Genomic DNA, 22197 nt, shown 5'->3' with positions numbered 1-22197 from the left:
AGATAAAATCAACAGTGACAGTCAAGTGCTTGCACAAGGATGATGGAACATTTATTTGTAACAGGCTCATACTTAACAATGTCATGGAATATTTTATGGCTTACTTTAGAGTTTATAGAAACCACACACCTATGGGTCTGCAGTGGTGCTGAACTACATTAATCATTCCCCACAAAATTTTTAGGGGGGACCCCTAATGTGATTAGGTTTTGGAGAGTTCAGAACTGACAGTCACATTTCTAATTTGATGACACCATTATAACTCTGAAATCAAAAGATATTTAGATAATATGCATTATGTAAACTACTCTGCACTGCTCACTTGTGAGTCTTTCTCAAATGAACATTTGCTATGGAAGGAATTTAACCTGCTTTAAAAACATAGGCCCGGTCCAGACGGGCCAAATGCACCATGCTGGTGGCGTACTAGGGTTAAGGGACTGTGCGGCAACTGCACGGTCCCTAACCCTAGTATGGCATGGCGCCAAAACAATGGCGGCACCCCATGTATAAGGGCACCATTGGCGCACTCGGGCATTACAATGGCAGCGCAAAAAGAACCCGCTTTTTGCAGGTTCTTTTTCCACCAGCAGGAAGCCATGCAGTTTGGCGGCTGCAGCTTCCCTCCGACGGAAAAACAGGAGCCGGCGGGGGGCCGTTTTTTGGCAGTCTGTCCCACGCCATAGTTACTTACTATATATGTCTATGTATTTGTGTGTGTACAATAAAATCTCAGCTTATGTGAGGGCCAATACTGGAAAATTGGAAAGAGTTCATATTCCTACTCAGGAGTTACTGATACACAAAGCTATAAAACAATTGGAGCCCCATGTACTTTTTCACATGCCCTGTTATAATATCAAAGAACTGAGAGCACATTCTTAATCCATTGTCTCTTATACACAAGACATGAGGAAATCTGATTTGGATGGCTGTCCAATCCATACACAAGTCTACACATTGGAGATCTTCCAGAATATGAACTATGGATTGCTCATAGTCCAAGTAAATATCACACTATGTTGCTAAACAATGCTTGGCTTTATGCATTTCCAGGGTTAGGAAGTTCCATTGTTGTGCTAATGGAATATGAAACATAGATGACAAACTATATCTCAGCTAGGCTTAAAATATACTGGCAATGAGCAGGAAATAAATAAACACACAGAATATCAGGAACTTCAGAAAAACAGTACCAAGAGACTGTTTAAAATTTGGTGCTACATACTCCAAATATATGAACCTAAACAAAGTTGTAATCTGTATTGCCAGTTCCATTGGCTGAACATCTGAAAAAAATATGAACACCAAGAAATGGAACACAGAGGCAAATGGGAGTCAGTCCAGAGGACGTAAGTTAAGGATTACAAAAGAAGCCTTGGGAATGGAGGGAAAAGAGAAAGGTGCTGAGGTGTTGTCAACTGGCTAACAATAATCATTCTCTGTTAAGCAACTGTATGAATGAAGAGTACATTGTTGCAAGTGATGCTAGCTAAATATTTTAATTAGTTCAGAAAGAGTCTGGCCTTTGGGGGAGAGGAATTTATTCCCGTTGCCCAAGTGACATAATTTAAGGATTGTTCAAGAGATAGTAGCTTGGATCTTATCACTGGCCTGACAAACCACATTCAATTACTACCACACTAAAGCTTGCAAGGAATGTAATGTGAGAAAATTCTATGCAGACAAAACGTAATGAACACCTCACATGAATTCAAATGTTTTCAGACAAAAGAGATGACCAACCTATGGATTTGTTTAAGATAATTGTTAAAGGCTACACAGCTTGTCAAGATTAAATAATAATGGGATTTTAACTGAATTACAGGTGAATGTAAATAAGGAGCAAGGATTGTGCACAGGAAAAGTATTATTATGGATGAAGCGCCTGAATTAAAGCTGAAAATTCAAAATATAGCAGCATTTACATTAATAATCTGAACTCTTTATTACGCAGAAATTCTTGACAGACTTTTCATAATGAAAATAAAGGCAATATTTGACTGGACTAGGTGTATCTGTTTTGGACTGAACAATATCTATGCTTCTGGAGACACAGTTTCTTATGCTAAGTATTTGATATGCCACAATGTAATTGTTCAAACAGATTTGAACTGGTACCTTTGGGTTGTCGATACTGTATATTGGTGACAAGGATGTTAATTTAGTTCTACTGCAATCAAATACTAATAAAGGTTTGGAAAGCACTTTTGGCCAAACAGAATTTCAGGGTTTGACCTCTGTACCAAATGTCTACACAATTTACTATGTAGTTATTATTTATTTCAGTATTTACCTGCATAATACATGCTGAAGTAAGAAATCTTCCTTAAGTCTTGGTAATGTTACCAGTAATACCATTAGTGATACCCAGGACATAGTTATTTCATCAATCAGCCTTTTGGACACTCTTTTGGCATAATCCTAGTAGAATTTGCCTGGAGTAGATCAGATTGATTTGAAAGTCTCTTACTCTAATAAATGCTTGACCTCTAGGTCTGGTGAATTCACTAGACACAGAGAACGGGGAACCAATCACCTTGGTGGAACATCCTGTTTTGCAGCCCTTATTTGATAAAGGCCTTGACTGCTTTCAACCTTTTCAAGATGACTAGATGAAAGCTGCTCTTTCTGAGTGGAAAGGTTAATCGACTACAGTGTGGTTAATCAATCACTTGAAAAGGCTGAGTACTGTAGCTCCATCCAGCTAGAGGTTCTTTGTGTGTTCATATGGGACCTTCTCCTACAACTTTAAGGAAGGAAAGACACACTGCATTTAGACTTGGGATGCCTGATCTAAACCTCTTTGATGGCAGTTGTAACTTTTCATATATTTTTGAAAAGAAAATACATTTCATTGCATGGTTTACCATTTTATCCAGCTCAGTTCCTTGATACAGTTTACTGAAAAAGTGCTTCCTCCTTCACCACACTGACTCCAGTGTGAACTCAGCATTCTGTGTAAGTGACTGATGACACAAAAACTGAAGTACATAAACTCCACCCCTCCATTAATTGATACATTCAGAAAACTGAGAGGAGGGTTGTGCTCTTTGTCATGTTATTGCAGCATCAGACTGGCTAAATGTATGGAGCAAGGTAAAGCTTAGCTCTTTTACATTTCACTAATTTCAGTGCAAGAGTTAAGTATTTGCTTAAATATCGTCCACTGAAATGAGGATTTAAAAGTACTGCACTTTGATGGGCTCATATTCATAATTAAAACACAATTCTCTGAATTATTTAAATTAGGAGAATGATGTGTCTTACTGCCTTTCATACAGTAAGTTAATCTCTCAGCAGGTCTACATGGGCAAAATAAAATGGTTTCTCCACATCCTCAGAGACGATGCTGGGTCAAATTCTTGATGTGAGTGCAGACTGTCTTCATAGTGTAAGGGAAGTTCTGCACTGAACCCACCCTTTCCCTTCCTTAAACTGGTTTAAAATAACTTAATTTTTGCTCTAGATTTTGCAGGAAAAACTGGAGCACTCTGTAGCAATGCCAGGCAGCTGTTTGCACACACATCATTGCTATGTTGTCCTGTGCTGCTTCTGCAGGTACAAGTCACTCATCATTCCTTTTGAGATCAAAAGATGCCCAGCTACATGATTGGCATTGGCTGCCTTGTTTTTGACCTCAGGCAGAATGAATCTCACAACGCAGCAGGACACATGTTTCGACAGTCATCTGGAATTGCTATGTAGTGCAAAGGTAATGGAAGGAATCCAGGGCTGCTCCAGTACCAGCCCGGAGTATTCTGGCTGGTGTAGACAAGCTGTTAGTGTAATAGCTAATGATCACAAAGAAGAGAAATAAATCCAGGATCCAGCCCAAATTAAGCATGTTTAAGGCCCTTTAGTGAGAGAAAGAAATATATGTAAAGGCTTAAATCTATTCATAGAATCATAGAGTTGGAAGAGACCACATGGGCCATGCAGTCCACCCCCTGCCATGCAGGAAATCACAATCAAAGCATCCCTGACAGATGGCCATCCAGCCTCTGCTTAAAGACCTCCAAGGAGGGAGACTCCACCACTCTCCAAGGGAGAGTGTTCCATTGTCGAACAGCCCTTACTGTCAGAATGTTCCTCCTGATGTTGAGCTGGAATCTCTTTTCCTGTAGCTTGCATCCATTGTTCTGGGTCCTGTTCTCTGGAGCAGCAGAAAACAAGATTGTTCCCTCCTCAATATGACATCCCTTCAAATATTTAAACAGGGCTATCATATCACCTCTTAAACTTCTCTTCTCCAGGCTAAACATCCTCAGCTCCCTAAGTCGTTCGTCATATTCCACTGAATATGATGTTCCTCATATTCCACTAAAATCAACTCATTAGTGCTTGTGACTGTATAACTTTTTGTCACAGAAAAGTCACAAAACTGGGTTAAAAGTACCTATGTAAACCAATGGCAGTGTCAGTAAGTAACAACCAATGGCCACCAAGGAGCCCTGGTAAAATGAGTACCCAGCTTGTTGGGGGCAATTGGCTTACAGATTGTAAACCATTTATAGAGTGCTGAGTTCACTATGAAGTGGCATAAAAATGTAAAAAGTTTTTTGTATTTGTTCATTAATTCCATTTCTATCCTGTCCTTGTCCATATCATTAACATAAATGAAATGAAATGAATGTCATACTCTAGAAAGATAATGAAGTAGTAAACTGTATTGTGTCATGCTGGCTTCCCAAGAAAGAAGTTGCACAATCATGGGGCTGAGCCACAACAAACGATAGCAATAGCAAGTTCATTTCTACACTGCTTATCAGTGCACTTAAGTGGTTTACAACTATAAGCTAATTGTCCCCAACAAGCTGGGAACTCATTTTAGTGACCTTGGAAGGATGCAAGCCTGAGTCAATGCAAGCCACTGGCTGGTATTGAACTCACAACCTTATGATTCGTGAGTGAGTGGTTGCAGTTCAGCCATTTAACCACTGCGCCACCAGAGCTATTCAACATATACAATGGCTGAAAATCTGTTGTGTCTTATACATGAACAAGATCTGTTGTGCAAACAGTTGGCTATTTTTATATGATCTACAATGATTGCATTTAGTTCAATGTTACAGTAGTTGAGTGCATGTAATGCTTTTATGCATGAAGATGCACATTTGGTTCACACTCAGTCCTACACAGCCCTGATGTAGAATTTCAGTCAAGATTCTGATCCCAAGATCACACATTGAACTGTGTTGGTTTCCTGAAAACCAGCTGTTTAGTGTGTGTGTGTGTGTATGAAGAGGTAAAGGTCAAATCTGCTCCTTGTTCCCTTTCTAAAACAGGGAGGAAATCCAGCTGGTAGTTCCAATTAAGAGTCAACTGCTCAGTGGTAGGTTAACACTTAAGTCCCATTGATTCAAAAAGTCTAGTAGGGGGCAACAATTGAAATTTAGGTAAACTGGCAACATGTTTCCAGTTGAATTACTGTATGTATACATGGCTCTGTGTGTACACTATAGAATTGTGCCTGCAGCATTTCCCATGTGGCAAGAATAGCCACTTGAAAGACTGGACAACCAAAGTGTATAAGTTGCTTAGAAATCCTGCAATATTTAGATGTAGTACTATTTCCTAAAAATGAGGAAAGGATGTGCTAAATACTATAGTTTGTTGACTTAAAGTCTATAAATAATCAATAGTAAAAAGAATGCCCAAACAAAAGTATTTAAAAATCTTGCAATTTTATTTGCATACAAAGGCCGCTAGATATATAATATCGCAATAAATTTAAAGAAACAACTGCTTTCCTAAATTCCATGAAGATAACATAAAACAGAATAAAGCTCAATAGCATTTACAGTGGTAGAACAGAAATAACTATTTGCAACAATATTTTGTGCTAGCAAGATTGCATTTACACACAGTGCAAAAAAAAGGAAATAAAGAAATGGAAAGACAATTCAAGAATATTTAAATATAAAGGACAACAAAGCCTTATTTTAGTTAGGCTTGATTGTATTCATTTGATTCTATACATGCCTGAAACTGCACAAAGATTTTAAACTCAAGCTCTTGAAGGCCTTGAGCACTTGGAAAAAATGTGTCACATCTGTCATAATTTAGATGTGCTGTACAGCATAATCTTGCAGATGCTACACTGGCAATATTAAATGCCTCACTTAGTTATAATGCACAAAAAATATATATAAAAATCCATATTTAAAAGGAGTCTGCATTTACATGTTTTTACTGCATGGAACACCTGCTCATTGCAGTTTTCATCCCCGTATTTTTTAAAGCTAAAATAATTTAAGAAATTCACCCAAACAGTGACAATTTAGATAATCACATACAAGATGCTGCTATCTAATTGCAGCCAGAGACAAACTAAATCTAGAAGGCTATTTCCCCCTTACTGATGCATTACTGTTAACAGGCAGTGTTTACAGTATACAGTATGCATATGTATCAGTGGGCAAATTGATTAACACCTGATCGAACAATCTGCACTGGGCACAGGAACTCTGATGGATTTAGCCAAGAATGAATTCTCCATTGTTCTCAACAGAGTGAGTTGATACACACTCTAATATAAACCATTATCCACCAAAATGAATATGGTTCCATGGCCACAGCCCATTTATTTCATCACATTTATGCATATCTTACTCTTTGCTGGATTGTGGCCCACATATGTGCAGAAACACACAAAAAACATCTGGGCTAGGGAGCTTATTTGTCATAATTAAAATGAAAGAAGAGGAGAGGGTGGCATTTTATCATTAGACATATTTATTTTTTTTAAAAAAAATCAAACAATAACAGTTGTGCAAATTTGGGTGTGTTTATTTTTAAACACTGCCTTTTAAACTCTTATTTAATAATATTAAAATAAGGTGTCTCACTCATTAAAAGAAAGCTTGGCTGTCCTTTGAGAACACTAACAATTTACAATGGCAAGATAATTATGAAAACATAAAACTTCATTTTACAAATTCACAATGCTTTATTTTAAATTTTAAATGAATGCTGCATTTCCAAAAAAAAAAAGCACAACCTCTATCTGTTTTTTTTATTTCTTTTGTACCAACAATTTACAAAAAAAAGCCCCACATTATTTGTAAAGAGACATGTTAGGAGAATGTATGTTTTTTTAATTAGAAAAATGGCAGTTTATAGACCTTCCCCCAACGTAGTAGTGCTTCATGATCCTTGTGGAGTTGGAAGGTCAAATATAATTGGTGGGTTGGTTGGTTGAAAGCTGACTGTACATGTTGAGGCATTAATGTACGTCGTGTAACCGTCTGTCATAATGCCGTAACCTGTAGGGAAAACGTGTCATACTTACTATAATGCAAACAAACAACACTGACCTAGTACAGTGCCTCAGGCTGGCAAAAAGAAAAGAGTTCTTGTAAGCAGGCCTTTGGAATTGTATTCAGCTAAATCTTTCAAAATATTCTAAGTCACCACGTAATTTCCATTTAAAAAATGCAATAGGCTTTTTGAGTTAATAAGAACCACCTGTACAATAATAATAATAACAAAGTATTTTCAGCATAAGAAGTGAACAAAAAGGCACATTCCACCTCATCCCTTTCCCCACATAGTCCTTTGGATTCTTTTATAATCTAGAATTTGTTTGTTTGGGGTTTTATTTTGCCTTTTGTGCCTGTCAGCCTACTTGGGGCTCTGAAGTGACGTACAACTTATGGTAACATTAGCTACCTATACTTGAGTCCTTTCAGGTGCTAATGACAGCCCATGCACACTTACTCAGAAGTAAATCCCATTTTGTTAAGTGGAATTTATTCCCAAGTAATTCTGTACCAGTCTTTATATTCCTTCAGTCAATGGCAAAGTAAATCTTCTAAGGACATTAACCTGTATCTGCTAATTCTTATTCTTGCTCTTCTTATATACTGTTATTTACATGGAGCTTTAAATGACAACAGTTTAAAAAAAACCTGAAATCAATGGGAGAGAAAGAAATTTGTGTCAGTGGCAAATCAGCAGCACTTTTTTTTCCTTTTTCCAGAAGTGTGTTGGGAAATAGAAAGTTTCTGGTTTTTTAATGGGATTCATAAAAAAAAGGCCACAAGCACTCCAAATACACAATTCCTTTCCCCAACCTCTATGACACCAGGACTCCAACATCTGAGAAGGACCTGCTGAGAATCCTTCCACAGCCTCAAAGAGGAGACTTATGAGACTAGGGGCTCTTTCATCCTACAATATTTATACAAAAACAGTTATAGTACTATGATTATACTTTATGCACTTTGATTCCTATGAAATCCAGGGATTTTCAATTTAGGGAGATGTACTTAGAATTCTCAACCATAGAGATCTAGTGGCTCACCAAATTCCAAATGCCAGGGGAACCTGAGGATGTAGCCATAACAATTAACATGGAAACATAGCACTGTAGTGTGAAAGGCCCCCAAGTCTCCCCCTTCAAGGACAGACCTTTCTTCCTGCAGTCAAAGAACAAGATATCCTATTCTATTGCCTCTGGGATGTCCTCCTAAACACCACATATTGGAAGGAGAACTCAGACTACAATCAATGTTCTATGAAGGGAACCTGATTTAGATATGTGTCTCACCTCTCTGCTGCCTATACAGTTAGGATACTGCAAATTCACAGCTTCTTTTGTCACTTTAGCTTTTAGCACTATGTTCTATTTAAAGGTTGATAGATTGATTCATCTGATCTAAGCATTAAGAAGAATAATTTAGGCCAAATCTTAACTCTGCTTATTTTAATGAGCAGTTTCCTTTGTGTTTGATGGGACAACTCATATGATTAGAATTTGTATCATCTTAGTTCTTCCGAATCCTCATTAAATTCCTTTTATACTGACGCCATGCATTACCAACCTAGTCATAAACAAATTGTATAATGCTGGGCCTCACAGTAGTTTTTCATAATGATCTCCCATGCTTTCCATCAGCCTAACACTAATGCCACAGGAAGTTTTGATTACTTTCAACTTGCATTGCAACTACAAAAGCTTCAGACAATTTGCATGCTGTAGTAAAGTCTCCCCTCCCCCAGTATTTTCCTCTTGTATTCTTTTAGCATTGATGTATGAGCATTAATATTTATACAAAAATATCCAATCCCTCCCTAGATGCATAAGACTTTTGCACGGCTGCTGCTGTTGAGAAGTCTCTGTCAGTGTTTTGCATTAAAGTCCTTGTTTACAGGACTTTACAACCCAGGCATAAAAACTCATTTGCTTTATAGTCATGTGGACAGGGGGAAAATCAACAATGCCATGCAAGAAAGCCATCTTCTCTTCTGTAAAGTCCTCCAACTCTGTGAGCCTATGGAGAGCTTAATTAGAGGCAGCACAGAAACCACTGTAGGCTGGAAGGGGGTGAAGTGAAATATAAACCATTTAAATGTGTAATTTTTAGTTCTAGGGTCACAAAGTCTTGCTCTTTCTCCTAGACAGCACTTCTAGTATTTATCTCACTAGGATATAAAAGCTACTACAGTTCATTAAATATTTAAACTTCTTCCACAATATATTTTAAGTAATCTCTTATTACCTCATGCCTAGCAATGGGAGCTTATTGTGCTACAAATTTCCCTGACCTGGAATTAACATTACAGCAGGATGTTTTGAAAAGCTCATCTGAACTGCCTACAAGCTATTAAAAGCAATCATGTGAAATTTAATCCAGAAGCTTCTTTTTTAAAAAAAAACAAAACCAACTTTTGTAGGGTTTTATTTCTCCACCTGATTTAGTGTTTGGGATATGTCATTCAAACTATTTCTAAAAGCATTTGGTTTAGATGCCTTATCTCCCTTCTCCATCTTACATTGAACCTCACAATGTTACATGGTGGGGCCTGAAAGCCAAGGCCTAATCCTACCCCTCCATTGCCACAAATATGATTAACAGTGGAATCCTATGCACATTTACAAAGCAACTATCCATCATTTCCCCCCACAATTACAGTGGGCATTTGGTATCCACTTGGGTTTGGTTCCAGGACCCCACATGGATATCAAAGTCTGTGGATTCTCAAGTCCGATCATATACAATGGTATATAGTAAAAGGCTGTGCCTTATATAAAATAGCAAAATCAATCTTTGCTTTTTGGAATTTATATATGTTTGGAATATTTTCAAGCTGTGCATAGCTGAATCCATGGACAAAGACTCTGTGGATATGGAGGGCTGACTGTGCTATTTTTCCTCCCACAAATTAAATAATATGAGGGTGGTTCTGTGAAACAAATTATTTATATCCATTTTTTAAAAATGTTCATCACAATAGCTTCACTGGCATAAAAGTCCTGATTAAACTGACAGTACTTGCTATTTATTTGATGACCCCCCCTCTGTAAAAATGCTACTTCTTCTTGTTGTGTGCCTTCAAGTTATTTCTGACTTATGGCAACCCTAAGGTGACCCTATCATGGGGTTTCTTCGTGAGATTTGTTCAGAGGTGGTTTGTCATTGTCTTCTCCTGAGACTAAGAGTGTGTGACTTGCCCAAGGTTATCCAGTAGGTCTTATGGCTGAGCTGGGAAGTGAACCCTTATCTCTCAAGTCGCAGTCCAACACTCAAACCACTGTGCCATGTTAAAGAGATCTGCAAAACAGTGCTAATTCAAAATGTGCTCGCTGTAGGGGATTACAGTAGTAATATGCAGAAGTCTCTTGTGCTCTAGTGCCAGCATAACCCTGACATAAGAACAGCTGGCAGAAAAGCAAAAATAAAAATAAAAATAAATAAAAAAAGGAGGGGGAAGCACAGAGAAGTTCTTTAAAAAACAACAACAATGCATGTCTTTCTGTTTGTTTTTTAAAAAAGTCTTTTGGTTTAATCCAAGGTTTAAACCAGCCAAACTTGGCAATGGAGGGCTGGGTTGTGCCAGATACAAGCCTCCTACCTACCTACCTACCTATCTATCATCCATTATTCTAGCAGAAAGTTAGACTAAACTAGTGCTAAGAAATTTCGACCACCACAGGGGTTGGGATTCAATGGCCTCCTGTTGGCTCAACCATCTTGGTGAGTTAAGCTTTGGCAAATGTTAAATCTTTTTCTTACCTTCATGGATTCCACCGAAGACATGGAGTTTTGGTCTTACTCGTCTTTGTACTGTGTTTAACAGTTCCACACAGCCAACTCTTTGCAGCTCCTTTGGAACCCAGTCTCGAAAACCTAAAAGCAAAATGTAATCAATACTCTTAATTTTCTCTATTCAGGTAAGGTTTCATGTAGACTTTCAGGAAACCATAACTCATAGAAGGTTTATTACATTATCTGTAACCCTAGCATCTCCATTAAAGCATACAATAGCTTTTAAGAAACTTTTCATTGTCACTTTGCCTCTTTTAGGTTTCTGGGTTTTTTTTCCTCCTGTGAGATTTGCCCCCGCCATTCCAATTAACATTTTCCTCTACGTAATTTGATTTATTAAACTACAGGTATAGAATCTTCTACATAACATGAGGCTCTATTACATTTGTTCCCGGCAGCAGTGCATCTCCCTCCTTTCCCCTCTCTTGGTCTTTCCATAATTGTCTTTGCAGATCGGTCAAATAAGACTGTCTATAATAGTTACTTTCTCTACACATGGGACAGAATTAGCCTTCATGCCTCATCTATGCCAAACAAGAAAAAAATAAAAGCAGTGTAAAACTCATGAGGCACACACAATAAAGTTTGTGAATATGCCCTTTTCTCCTTGGTCTTAAGGAATATTCAGCACACAAAATGTGACTTTGTGTATAAAGCATTCCTTGACAATGAAGACAAAGGGGAGTCTCACTTTACAAAGAATTTTGTGCATGCCTTGCAATGCCTAATTTTTATAGCAAATATCTGGAAAGGAGTTTTACTTCTGTGTTTACACTTTGAATATACAATGGGATTATATGAAGAAGAGTACAGAGAAGTTCCTTCATGGAACCTTATGCACTCTCTGGAGCTCTTGCATCAAGCAAGTAACTGTCTATGACTCCCAGAGAAACAAGGTCTGCCAAAATTCCATTATTCCTAAAATCTGTCCACCAAGGATACAATTCAGGGCAACTGTGAAAGGACTCTTAGTAATCTAGTATTAATTGAATACTTTTAAAGCAAAAAAACCACTCAGTTCTATATGTAATGCAGAAAATCCATAAAACCTGACATCAATTATTACAGAAGTCTGTGGTCTGGAATATTGCATGCATAAAGATTAGAAGGGTGGAAGATCTGAGTGGGGGAAGAGCTAAATCAACTATGAATGGAGGATGCACATTCATCCTTGGTGTTAATCAATTTCAAAGATGTTACACCAGGAACAAATTTGGCCAATGTTATTTCAGCAGAGTGGGGTATTCATTCAGCTGCTGCATGTCACTCATTTCTTACGCTGCTAATATAAAAATAAACTTAAATGTATCAAGTTAAAAAGCAGAAATTGTGGCATAATTTTCAGCCACACAGGTTAAGGTCTGGTATACGATAAACAATAATTTGGTAACTATACACAGAAATGCGTCTCCCAATCCAAATTAAAGAAACAAATTCAATCCAACGTGCTGGTATGATTTCTGAAACATCCTGCCATCAAATATTTGGTGAAAGCAAGCATAAAATTAAACATCATTCCATTCACTGTATTTTAAGTCATCACTAAAACTCTGTATCAGAGTGAGAAGGCCTTGACCAACTTTCAGCTATCCCTCAGAATCTTTCAGAAGTTGTAGGCTTCTTGCCTCCTGTAGATAGAAAACAAATACTGGAGAATAAAAACTTAAGGAGAAGAGTAAATGGAAATAGCTCGTTGCCTTGCAGCCAGCCATGAAGAGGAGAAGTAGGGAAGGGAACGAAATGGAGAAAAAACAATAAAATGGTGGTGGCAGCTGCACAGCTGCGTAACACCTGAGAGAAGAGAAACAGAGGGCTGGCACAAATTCAAGAGAGGAGAAAATTTTTAAAGATTTGATGGAAACCAAGCAATGGCAACCTATTGCAAAAATTCTCTTTTATATGTTATAGCTCTAGTGCTTGTTGGGGATGGGGGAGATTACTTTCCTGTTAATTCATCCCCCAAAGACCCACTCATACAGGAGTAAAGTCAATGGTGTGGGTTCTGGCAGTTGTATCATTGGTAGGGTGCAGACTGCACCACGTTACACCCCACAGGTGGGCTGACCCTGGTAGGGTCCTCCTTCTGCAGCGGTGGAGCATGCTGTCATAGTTTTGCTGTGGCCTGGCTCCCTCCCTGGGGAGGAAAGTGAGGTGGCAGCAGGGGCTGCAGAGGCAAGAGCATGCCCCTTGTGGCTCCATCGTTGCCTGGTTCATTCCCCAGGGAAGGACTCTAGATGGTGGCAAAGGGATTAGTGTGTCCCTCATGGCTTTGTCACCACCCTGTCCCCTGGGAAGGAAGCCAGGTCAGAGACAAAGCCATGAGGGAGAGGTGAGCAGCGGGAGGGGTGTGTGAGAGGTGCACTACCACTGCCCTCCCTCAACAGTCCTTCTCTACCTGACAGGAGGAAACCGGGTCATCGACAAAGCCACGAGCGGCGAGCAGCTGGGTGAGGGGTGGAGGGCAAGGCAAGTTACTGCTGGGTTCCCCCCCCCCCCCCCAACCAGGTGTCACCAAGCCTCGTGATGCCCCTGGGTTCCGGCCTCATGGTTATCCTGAAAATTAATCTGAAAGAGCCTGCACATTTGGCCTCACCCACTTGGGGCTGAGCTTTTAAATGTTGTAACAGCAATGCAGAATGAAACCAAAGAAAATCAACTCCCATGCAAATGCTAGAATGTATAAAGGAGAAGAACTAATGACCCTTCAGAGTTTCTTGGAATCTAATTTCCATCAGTTCCAGCCAGCCTGGCCAATGGTAAAGGAAGGCAGGAATTGTAAATTAAGGCATGTGGGTTCCTCAATCCTTGTAGGTATAGAGAGTACCAATTAAATATCACAACACTGCACTCTGTGATACCCCTGGTTCACATGGATTTCACTACAGTCCCTACCAAACATATAATTTTCAATGCAGTGATTAAGAACCTTCTGCAAAACTGAGTTGTGTTTCTACTATTCTGTATTTAAACCAGAGTCATAGGGCCAAAACAGACAGGCCAAAATAAAGCTGCTTTGGGTCACTTTGGAAGTATGCTCTTTAAATGATGCATGCGTCCTAAGAGGCCAGAACCTGCGCCAAAGCCATGCTCCAGTCCTAAGGATGGGAGCGCAACTTTGGTGCAGCTTCTGGCCTCTTAAGGTGCCTGTGTCATTTAAACAGCATACCTCCAAAGTGACCCGAAGCAGCTTTATTTTGGCCTGTCTGTGCAAAGCATCATTACTGATTACCAGCAGAAGGACAGAGTACAGAAAACAATTTTATTGCAAAATATTTAATGACTAAATATCCTAAAGGCACCAGGTCCTGTCTGATTCTGGAATCAAAACAAGGTCAGTTCTGGTTAGTACTTGGATGGAAGACCACCACAAATACCAGATGCTATATATTGAACGAACTAGCAAAACCACCTCTAAGTATTCTTTGCCTGAGAAAATTCATGGGGTCACCATAAACAGACAGGAGATTTGAAGACACATACATACACATCTAATCACTCTGGTTGAAGGTACAACTGCAAAAATGTAGAACAGTTAGGTGACCAATTCCCTTTTTTTCTTGCACATGTGGTTGTACAGAGTACTGACTGCCCCTTAATGATCAAGCAGAAATGTGCACTGACAACATTCTCTGTTCAAGATACCGGAACATGATCAGTTTGTCGTGTCACTTACCAAGAGGAGGTCCGTGGGTCATTAATATGTCAATACCTTCAGGAATAAGATTCCATTTGTCCAACAAAGATTGACCTCTGGGTAAGTTAAAGCCCCATCCATTAAACCATGGTGTCCTTTAAAGAAAAGAAGATTCACTATATAATTATGAAAGAATGGCTTATTTTCCAAATTTGTACAACAATGCAAATTCACTGTGGAAAATGCCTTTTCAAGGTCATGCATGGACAAGTGCAATGAAACAGAATTTTAGACTGAACAAGTCTAAGCCACCTTCATACTGATCCTGCACAGTTGGCCGAAGTGTTCAAGAGAAAGACGGATGGAACATTAAGCAACTTTTTTTTGTCACAGAGAATAGATTTAATATAGAAAAGCTATAATTTTCTATATTAATTATACAAATGATGATTACAGGATTGATTCTTATGAAAAATTGTTTCCCCATAGGGCACTGTGGTTGCCAAAGGTCATTCTTCAAAAATTAATGGTTAGCTGGGCTAAAAGGTTGTTCTGAAATGTCATCTCTTATGGCAATACAAAGATTCACTTCAATTTATACTCAAGGTCTGTATTTTATTATCGTAGACAATGACAGCATGTGTAGTGGTTTGAGCACTGGACTATGACTCTGGAGGCCAGGGTTCAAATCCCTACTCAGCCATGGAAACCCACTGGGAGACCTTGGATACCTCACACTCTCTCAGCCTCAAAGGAAGGCAACAGGAAATCCCCCTCTGAAAAAATATTGCCAAGAAAATCCTGTGATAGTTTTGCCTTAGGGTCACTGTATGTCAGAAATGACTTGAAGGCATATAATGACAACAAGAATGATAGACTACATAAGATGGATGTAAAAAGAAATCCTGAATCTCTGTAAGCATCTGGCAGATGTATATGTGGGGGGAAGGGGTGAGAGACTATGGAAGATCTCCACACGAACAAACATGTGAAGGGTGGGATCAGAGGACAGGAGAGTAAAAGCAGTAAACATGAATGGGACACTCAGGCAGAGAAGAGCAAAGAGGAGGGGGATGACCCAATCTAACTCTCCACCACTCATCTCATGGCTGTACATACACTACAGTAGGAAAACATGGCAACACATGCCAGGCTTGCTGGACTAACCAGTTCCACCCACCAATAACTCCTCCTGCCCCTAGCCTCACAACAACGTCACTATGGAGTGCAGTCAACAAACAGAAGCCAATATCTGGATTTTCCATTCAAATGCAGAGTAAATTATTTTTATTTTATTTATTATGGTATTTATACCCCATTCTTCAGCCCTAAAGACTATCAGAGTGGTTTACAATTATTATTTTTAATCCCTACTTTCTCCCTCTGGATTAAAGCCCCAAGGCATTGGAAAGGCCTGGGTTCAGCCTGAATCATCTCATTCATCATCTGGACAACCCCCTGTGAAAATGAGGTGAGACCACTTAATTTGGCCCAAGTGGACAAAGCTTAATTTTCTGGGTAGACTGGCCATTGTGGATATAAATCTGGATTACACAAATAACTCTGGACAAGGCTCTTTATTGTTTACAATGTCTCTTACAGTCAGTGGCACTAGGGTTGGTGTCACCCAGTTCAGTAAACTGACCTCCTCCCAAACCATACCATACTATAATAATGTTTTTTGTTTGTACTTATGTTATTCACAAATTGTAATTCCCATATACAGTGTGCCTGCGTCATATGCAGGCACATTGTGCGACGGAAGAAACAATGGTGCTTGCCTCCATGAGGCATGCGTGCCACCGCCACCACGCACCACTGCGAGCACAAGCCCCATTACTTTCAATGGGGCTTGAGCATACACGTTTTTTGTTTTACACGGGGTGTGGGTGGGTGAAACGGATCCCCCATGTAAAACAAGGGCGCACTGTATAAGTGAATGTGATGGCAACAGTTGTGACATATACAATTAGCAAAACTAAAATTATACCTTTAAATTACAACATCATACACACAGCCTAAATGTATTTACATGTACATAGTTTCATACGGTTAAAGTGAAAATTTGTTAAAATGTTATGTTTTTAAAGAATTTTTAAAAAATGTCTTTTTTAAAAATTAAAATTTAATTTATTTTTTTTAAAAAGAAAACCCCGGAGATTCTCCTTTCTGCTCTCACAGAGCATTGCCCCACTCACACCACCTCTTCCTCTAAGCTTAAAGGGACGTAGGTGAATGCCACAGCCCATTTCTACCACAAGGCAGATGTTTGGGGGACAATGGTGTCACCTTGTGTGGCCTGCACCGCCCTAGGGATGTCCCTGCTTACAGTAAGGTCTTTGAGATTCAAGTTCAAATCACAGCTGTGATATCTGAACCAATAAACAACTCAATGATTTTGACTTATGATTATTCATATCATAGGATTATATGAATAATTTATTCAAAGGAAGTCATTGCATTCCTCTGAGGCTGAGATTCCTGGGTCAAAAATCCACTGGGTTTCCATGCCTGAGCAAATCCAAGTCTCCCAGATTCTAGATAAACACTCAGACCACTACACGATACTGACTCTTTTCCAATAAACTATGGCACAATACAACCGCCAAGAAACGGCAGCCTGCCACCGCCCGTTTTTACTCCGGAGGGACGGTGCAGCCACCAAACCGCACGCTGTCACCCCGGAGTAAAAAGAACCCGGTATTTTCGAGTTCTTTTTGTGGCTTACATCAAAATGGACGGGATGCCGCCATTATTGCGACATTACACGGTACTAGGGTTAGGGACCGTGCGGTTGGTGCGCAGTCCCTAACCCTAAAATCGGCATGAGCACGGCGCTTCATTCCCATTTGTATCAGGCCAATAGTTCACTACAAAATTAGGGTCTGAGAATATCGTTTGAATCTTTTAGCAAACTGGTGAGATGAGCAAGACTGGAGTCTGCTATCTTCTAGGTCAGGGGTAGGCAACCATTTTGAGCCGGGGGCCGGGTTGCTGTCCCTCAGACAACTGGGGGGCCGAAGCCAAAAAATAAATAACTAAAATTTTTTAAAAAATTTAAATAAATAAATAAACCAGGACAAATGTAGGACAACATTTTCAAATGGTGGACACTTTTTTTAAAAAAGTGGAGGACACGCAAAATTTTTTGCTGATTTTTAAAAAAATATTAACATAAATGCATGTTTCTGAGGCATTTATAGACAATTGCCCCCCTTGCCCCTGCGCGCGAGAGGCCAAAGGCCCCAGCAGCAATCGGCGGCAGGACCGGGCTGGGGCCGGTCCCGAGGCCTCACCGGGCCGCATCTGGCCTGCGGGCCGCAGGTTGCCTACCCCTGTTCTAGGTCAACTATTAGAATCCAACAGCGTATTGAGGAGAGGAAAGAAAGAAAAACAGTTTTGTTAGATAAGTGACCATTATACAGATTCTCCTAGCTGGGAGGAGTTATGAGTTTGAAGAAAATTAAGGAATGAAGAAAATGTAACAGAGAGAACATGGGGCCCAGCTTAACCTTCCATTTCAACACACGTTCAGTGAATAAGATAAACAACAATGTATATGTTGAAGCTTCTTTCCTGGTAAGAAACAATTTAATATGCTTGTTGAATTATAGCCTTGAGATTATTCCCTAGGTCCCCATTTTTAGCAGGTAGAATTTAAAAACAACAACACATGCACACACACAATGGCACAAAGCATAACAACAAAGACTCAGAAAGACCTTTGAAATGAATACCCCAGAAGCACTCTGGATGAAAGAATGTGACATTTCCTAGCACACAGGAATGTATAGGGGAGACAATGTGTACAGCCTGTATATGCACTGTAGTCTCAAATAGAAAATGTGTCCATTCTTTCCTGTTTCAGAAGACCCTTTGGCTACTCTTCTGTGTTTTTTACTGCTCTGATTTGAATAAGACTATTTATTTTTCAAAATACACATTAAAGGTGTTTTCTGTGTTTGCCAATTTTATGGCATTTTGGGGAAAACAAATGACTTCAAATAACCATTTCCAGAAAGGTAGTCATTTCATTGTTCAAGCCACAAGATCCTTTGTTGTATTGACATAAGGTAAGATGACCTTTCCCTTTGGCTTCCCCCTATGTAAAGCTACAAACCTTTTCATTAAATTGGGAATGTAGCCACTGTATTTCAGTCAGTTGACAACAAAGCAGTTACCATGATCTAGGTTATGAATAACTAAAATAGAAACAGACTTTACTCTGCTCCTCACATACAGGTGTTAACCTGCTCTACAGCATACTTAGCCCAATTATTAGTCTAATGATTAATCCAACCTAGCTGCTACCATAAATAGCTGTAGTGCCAGCAACTAGCAGCACTCTAGACTAAATCTAGACTTAAAGGCTGCCATCTGGCCCACCAGTTGTTAATCATAAACTCTTCCCTCTTATACTTGTTTTGGCACATTATTTCAGTTCACTCACCTGCCAACTATCCCTTTCCAAAGCACCAGTCTCAATGCTTATGATGTTTTTACATGTGCCTGCTTTATACCAACTCAGTCTGTCATTCTTTCTAATCCGGTACGGTCTATTTAATTCCTTGAAAACTTTTTTTTTTGGACTACAATTCTCAGAGCCTATTTTAACTAGGAGGGTTCTCCATAACCTCAAGACGAAGGGGCTGAGCAGATCACCCTTAAGGGACGGACTGCAGCTGCCTCTTTCTTTGCTGGATTGGGGCCATGGCAACCACACACCGCAGCCTCGATCTGGACTTTCTGTGGTGCAAAAAGGAGCTGCAAAAAGCGGGTCCTTTTTGCGTGGAGGAAAGGGTGCCATAGCTGCCAGCTCCATGGCTTTTCGGCACTTCTTTGGCGCTGTGTCATCTGGGCGCAGTGCCAGAGGAGTGCTGTTATGCTGTCTGCCATGTGGTGGAGTGCGTGGTGTCATGCCATCATGGGGGTGGAGTCGGGGCATGCATCATGCAGATGCCACACTCCCACTCCGCCCCCATGCTGGCCTTTGATGCCGGTCTGTAAAGCCTCTAATTCAGTCTAATAGCTGGAATCCCCAGCAATGGCCTTGTGTGCATGCTTATCAGAGTAGAAAGCTATCCAAAACTAGAGAGCAAGAAGCTTTCCAACCCCAAGGAGAAGCACTGTTCTGAACAAATGAGTCCTAGCAACTAAACAGACCTGGATTCAAAGAATAAGGTCAGTTGCATGGACCTCATGGTCAGCCCTCTTTCAATACAGGGCCTAAGGACACCAGCTCCCATTTGATCTTGGAAGCTATGCAGGGTCAAAACTCTGGTTAGTACTTAGATGAGAGACCATCAACAAATATCAGATGCTGTGGGCTGTATTTTAGAGGAAGGAACTGGCAAAACTAACTGCACATTTTCTGCATAAGAAAACCCTACAAAATTCATAGGGTTGTCATAAGTTGACAGTTGACTTGAAGGCGCATCCACACACCTGCACACACCCACACCTGCCTTGCAAACTCTGCCTAATTTTGGCACAACACACACACACACACGCACACGCACACGCACACACACAATCTGTTGCTACAGCATCCCTGATGGCCATTCATCCTTCACTCATCTACCGTATTTTCCGGCGTATAAGACAACTGAGCGTATAAGACGACCCCCAACTTTTCCAGATAAAATATAGAGTTTGGGATATACTCGCCGTATAAGATTACTCCTCTTCCGAATAAATTTTTTTTAAAACCTCAGATCTGATTTCAATGTGGTAATTTTAATTCAAATGCTTATGACATGCAGGTACTTAGCAGGAAAACTTGTTGTATACAAAGCCTGCTTGGATTGGACAGCTCTCCCTGCCTGCCCAGCCCTCCCTGTCTCCAAGATTTTCTTCTACCATACTTATACAGCGCCGCCCTTGCTGCTTTCATACGGTTGCCACATACGGAGGGGATGTGGCTGCAGCTGTTTTTGAGCTCCCCCTACCATATGTGGCGACTGCAGATTCTCCAGTCTGGCTCAGAAGTTTCAGCACCTGCCCTATAAGATGACACTCGGCGTATAAGACGACCCCTGACTTTTGAGAAGAGTTTCTGGGGTTAAAAAGTAGTCTTATACACCAGAAAATACTGTAGCTATAATGATGATATGTTCACTACTTTCTGAATCCATTTGGCTTTCCCATGACATATTTTTTCCTACTGTTTATTCAGAGCAGCTTCTTCTAAAATGAACTCACTAATCCTCTGAAGCAAAAGAGAACATAGACGGTTCCATCTTCTGATAGGTTTTCAAATAATTAAAGATATCTATCTAATTGCTTCTTAATTGTTCCTTTTCCAATCTACATACCACATATCCAGTTGCTTACAATTTTCCACAAAGGACCTCTCTCTCTCACACACACGCACACACACACACACACCAAAGCCAACAAAACAATAGCTTTTAGCAGTAATGTATATGTATTACAAACAATTCTATTAGCTTTGAGGGCTAGATGCTTTTTAGATGTCCTGCTGAATGGGATCCAAACTATGCTAGTAGCAATGTGTGTGCCTGGCATCTTATCAACCACACCAAAGCCAACATGGGAATTACATCAGTTGTACATAGCTTGCCAAAGAATATCATGAACTCAGCAGCAACTACACCACAGGCAACACAAGCCCATTTGCAGTGATGAAATTCTATTTACATTCACCACTGTTTATGTGGCTAGAGAAACCTGTGTAGCTTTTTAAAAAATTAAAAAAGGAAAGAAAAGAAAAACCTTGCACACACAGATCTCTGGAGACAATCAGTTTTTCCCTCCTTAAGTTAAGTACAATGAACAAATAGCTTGGGGACATATGTTTGAACTATATTTTTTCCACAGCTTGCTCCTATCTCGACTCCATCTCAAAACAAAACGCTCAAATTATAACAGTAATGAAAGCTTTTTAAAAAAAATTTCATCAGCACTCAAAATAAAACGCACAAACACTCATGATTACTAGGGAGGGAGATCATTCCATTTGCAGAACAAAAATTACAGGACAGGGCATTAGATATGCATTCTCAGAATTGTTCAATTATAGGACAGCCCTGTAAATATGGCCTGAGAGTATCTATTTTAGTTTTACATTTTGGAATGTAATAACAGAGAATGTCCTAAGCTGAATGAACTGAAAAGGGAACAGGTGACCTTTTTGTAAAATAAAGACGAGCCTTTCAATAAAACACACAACATTTTCACATATTTGCATGCATCTGTGCCCTTTCTCCATTTAATGAAGTGAATGGAAAGAGCATGTTGCTAAGAAAGAAAAGTATTGTAAAGGTTGAATCTATAAACACAAAACAAAATCCCTTAATTTAAAGCACACACACAAAACAAAATCCTTTCTCTCTGCATTTATGCTAAAAAAAATTTAAAGGGTTATAAGATGTTAAGGTTTAACAAGTGACTCATGCTCTTGTGACTGCCTGGTTGTTATTAATTTATAAGGACTCAGAAGCAAGCATCTCACAGAGACTGTAACGCTGGAACCTATAAAGATTAAAA

At 39.7% G+C, this 22197-nt stretch overlaps 1 protein-coding gene across 6 annotated transcripts in view; it reads right to left on the bottom strand.

The window, feature by feature from the left end:
- Positions 1 to 5668: 5668 nt before the first annotated feature.
- MPPED2 (metallophosphoesterase domain containing 2) overlaps positions 5669 to 22197 on the bottom strand; it is a 200408-nt gene continuing 183879 nt past the window's right edge. For all 6 annotated transcript variants that reach the window (XM_042439489.1, XM_042439530.1, XM_042439522.1 and 3 more), the window contains exons 5-7: positions 14728 to 14843; positions 11022 to 11135; positions 5669 to 7268 (exon numbers count right to left, since the gene is read on the bottom strand). In XM_042439489.1, coding sequence (XP_042295423.1) covers positions 7150 to 7268; positions 11022 to 11135; positions 14728 to 14843 — 349 coding nt within the window. In that variant the 3' untranslated portion in view covers positions 5669 to 7149. The remainder of the gene's footprint in view (positions 7269 to 11021; positions 11136 to 14727; positions 14844 to 22197) is intronic.

This window comes from Sceloporus undulatus, chromosome 1 (genome assembly GCF_019175285.1).
Source record: "Sceloporus undulatus isolate JIND9_A2432 ecotype Alabama chromosome 1, SceUnd_v1.1, whole genome shotgun sequence".
In the NCBI taxonomy this organism is placed as follows: domain Eukaryota; kingdom Metazoa; phylum Chordata; class Lepidosauria; order Squamata; family Phrynosomatidae; genus Sceloporus; species Sceloporus undulatus.
Note: the sequence above shows the minus strand (reverse complement) of the source record. Positions and strands in the feature narration are given on the sequence as shown.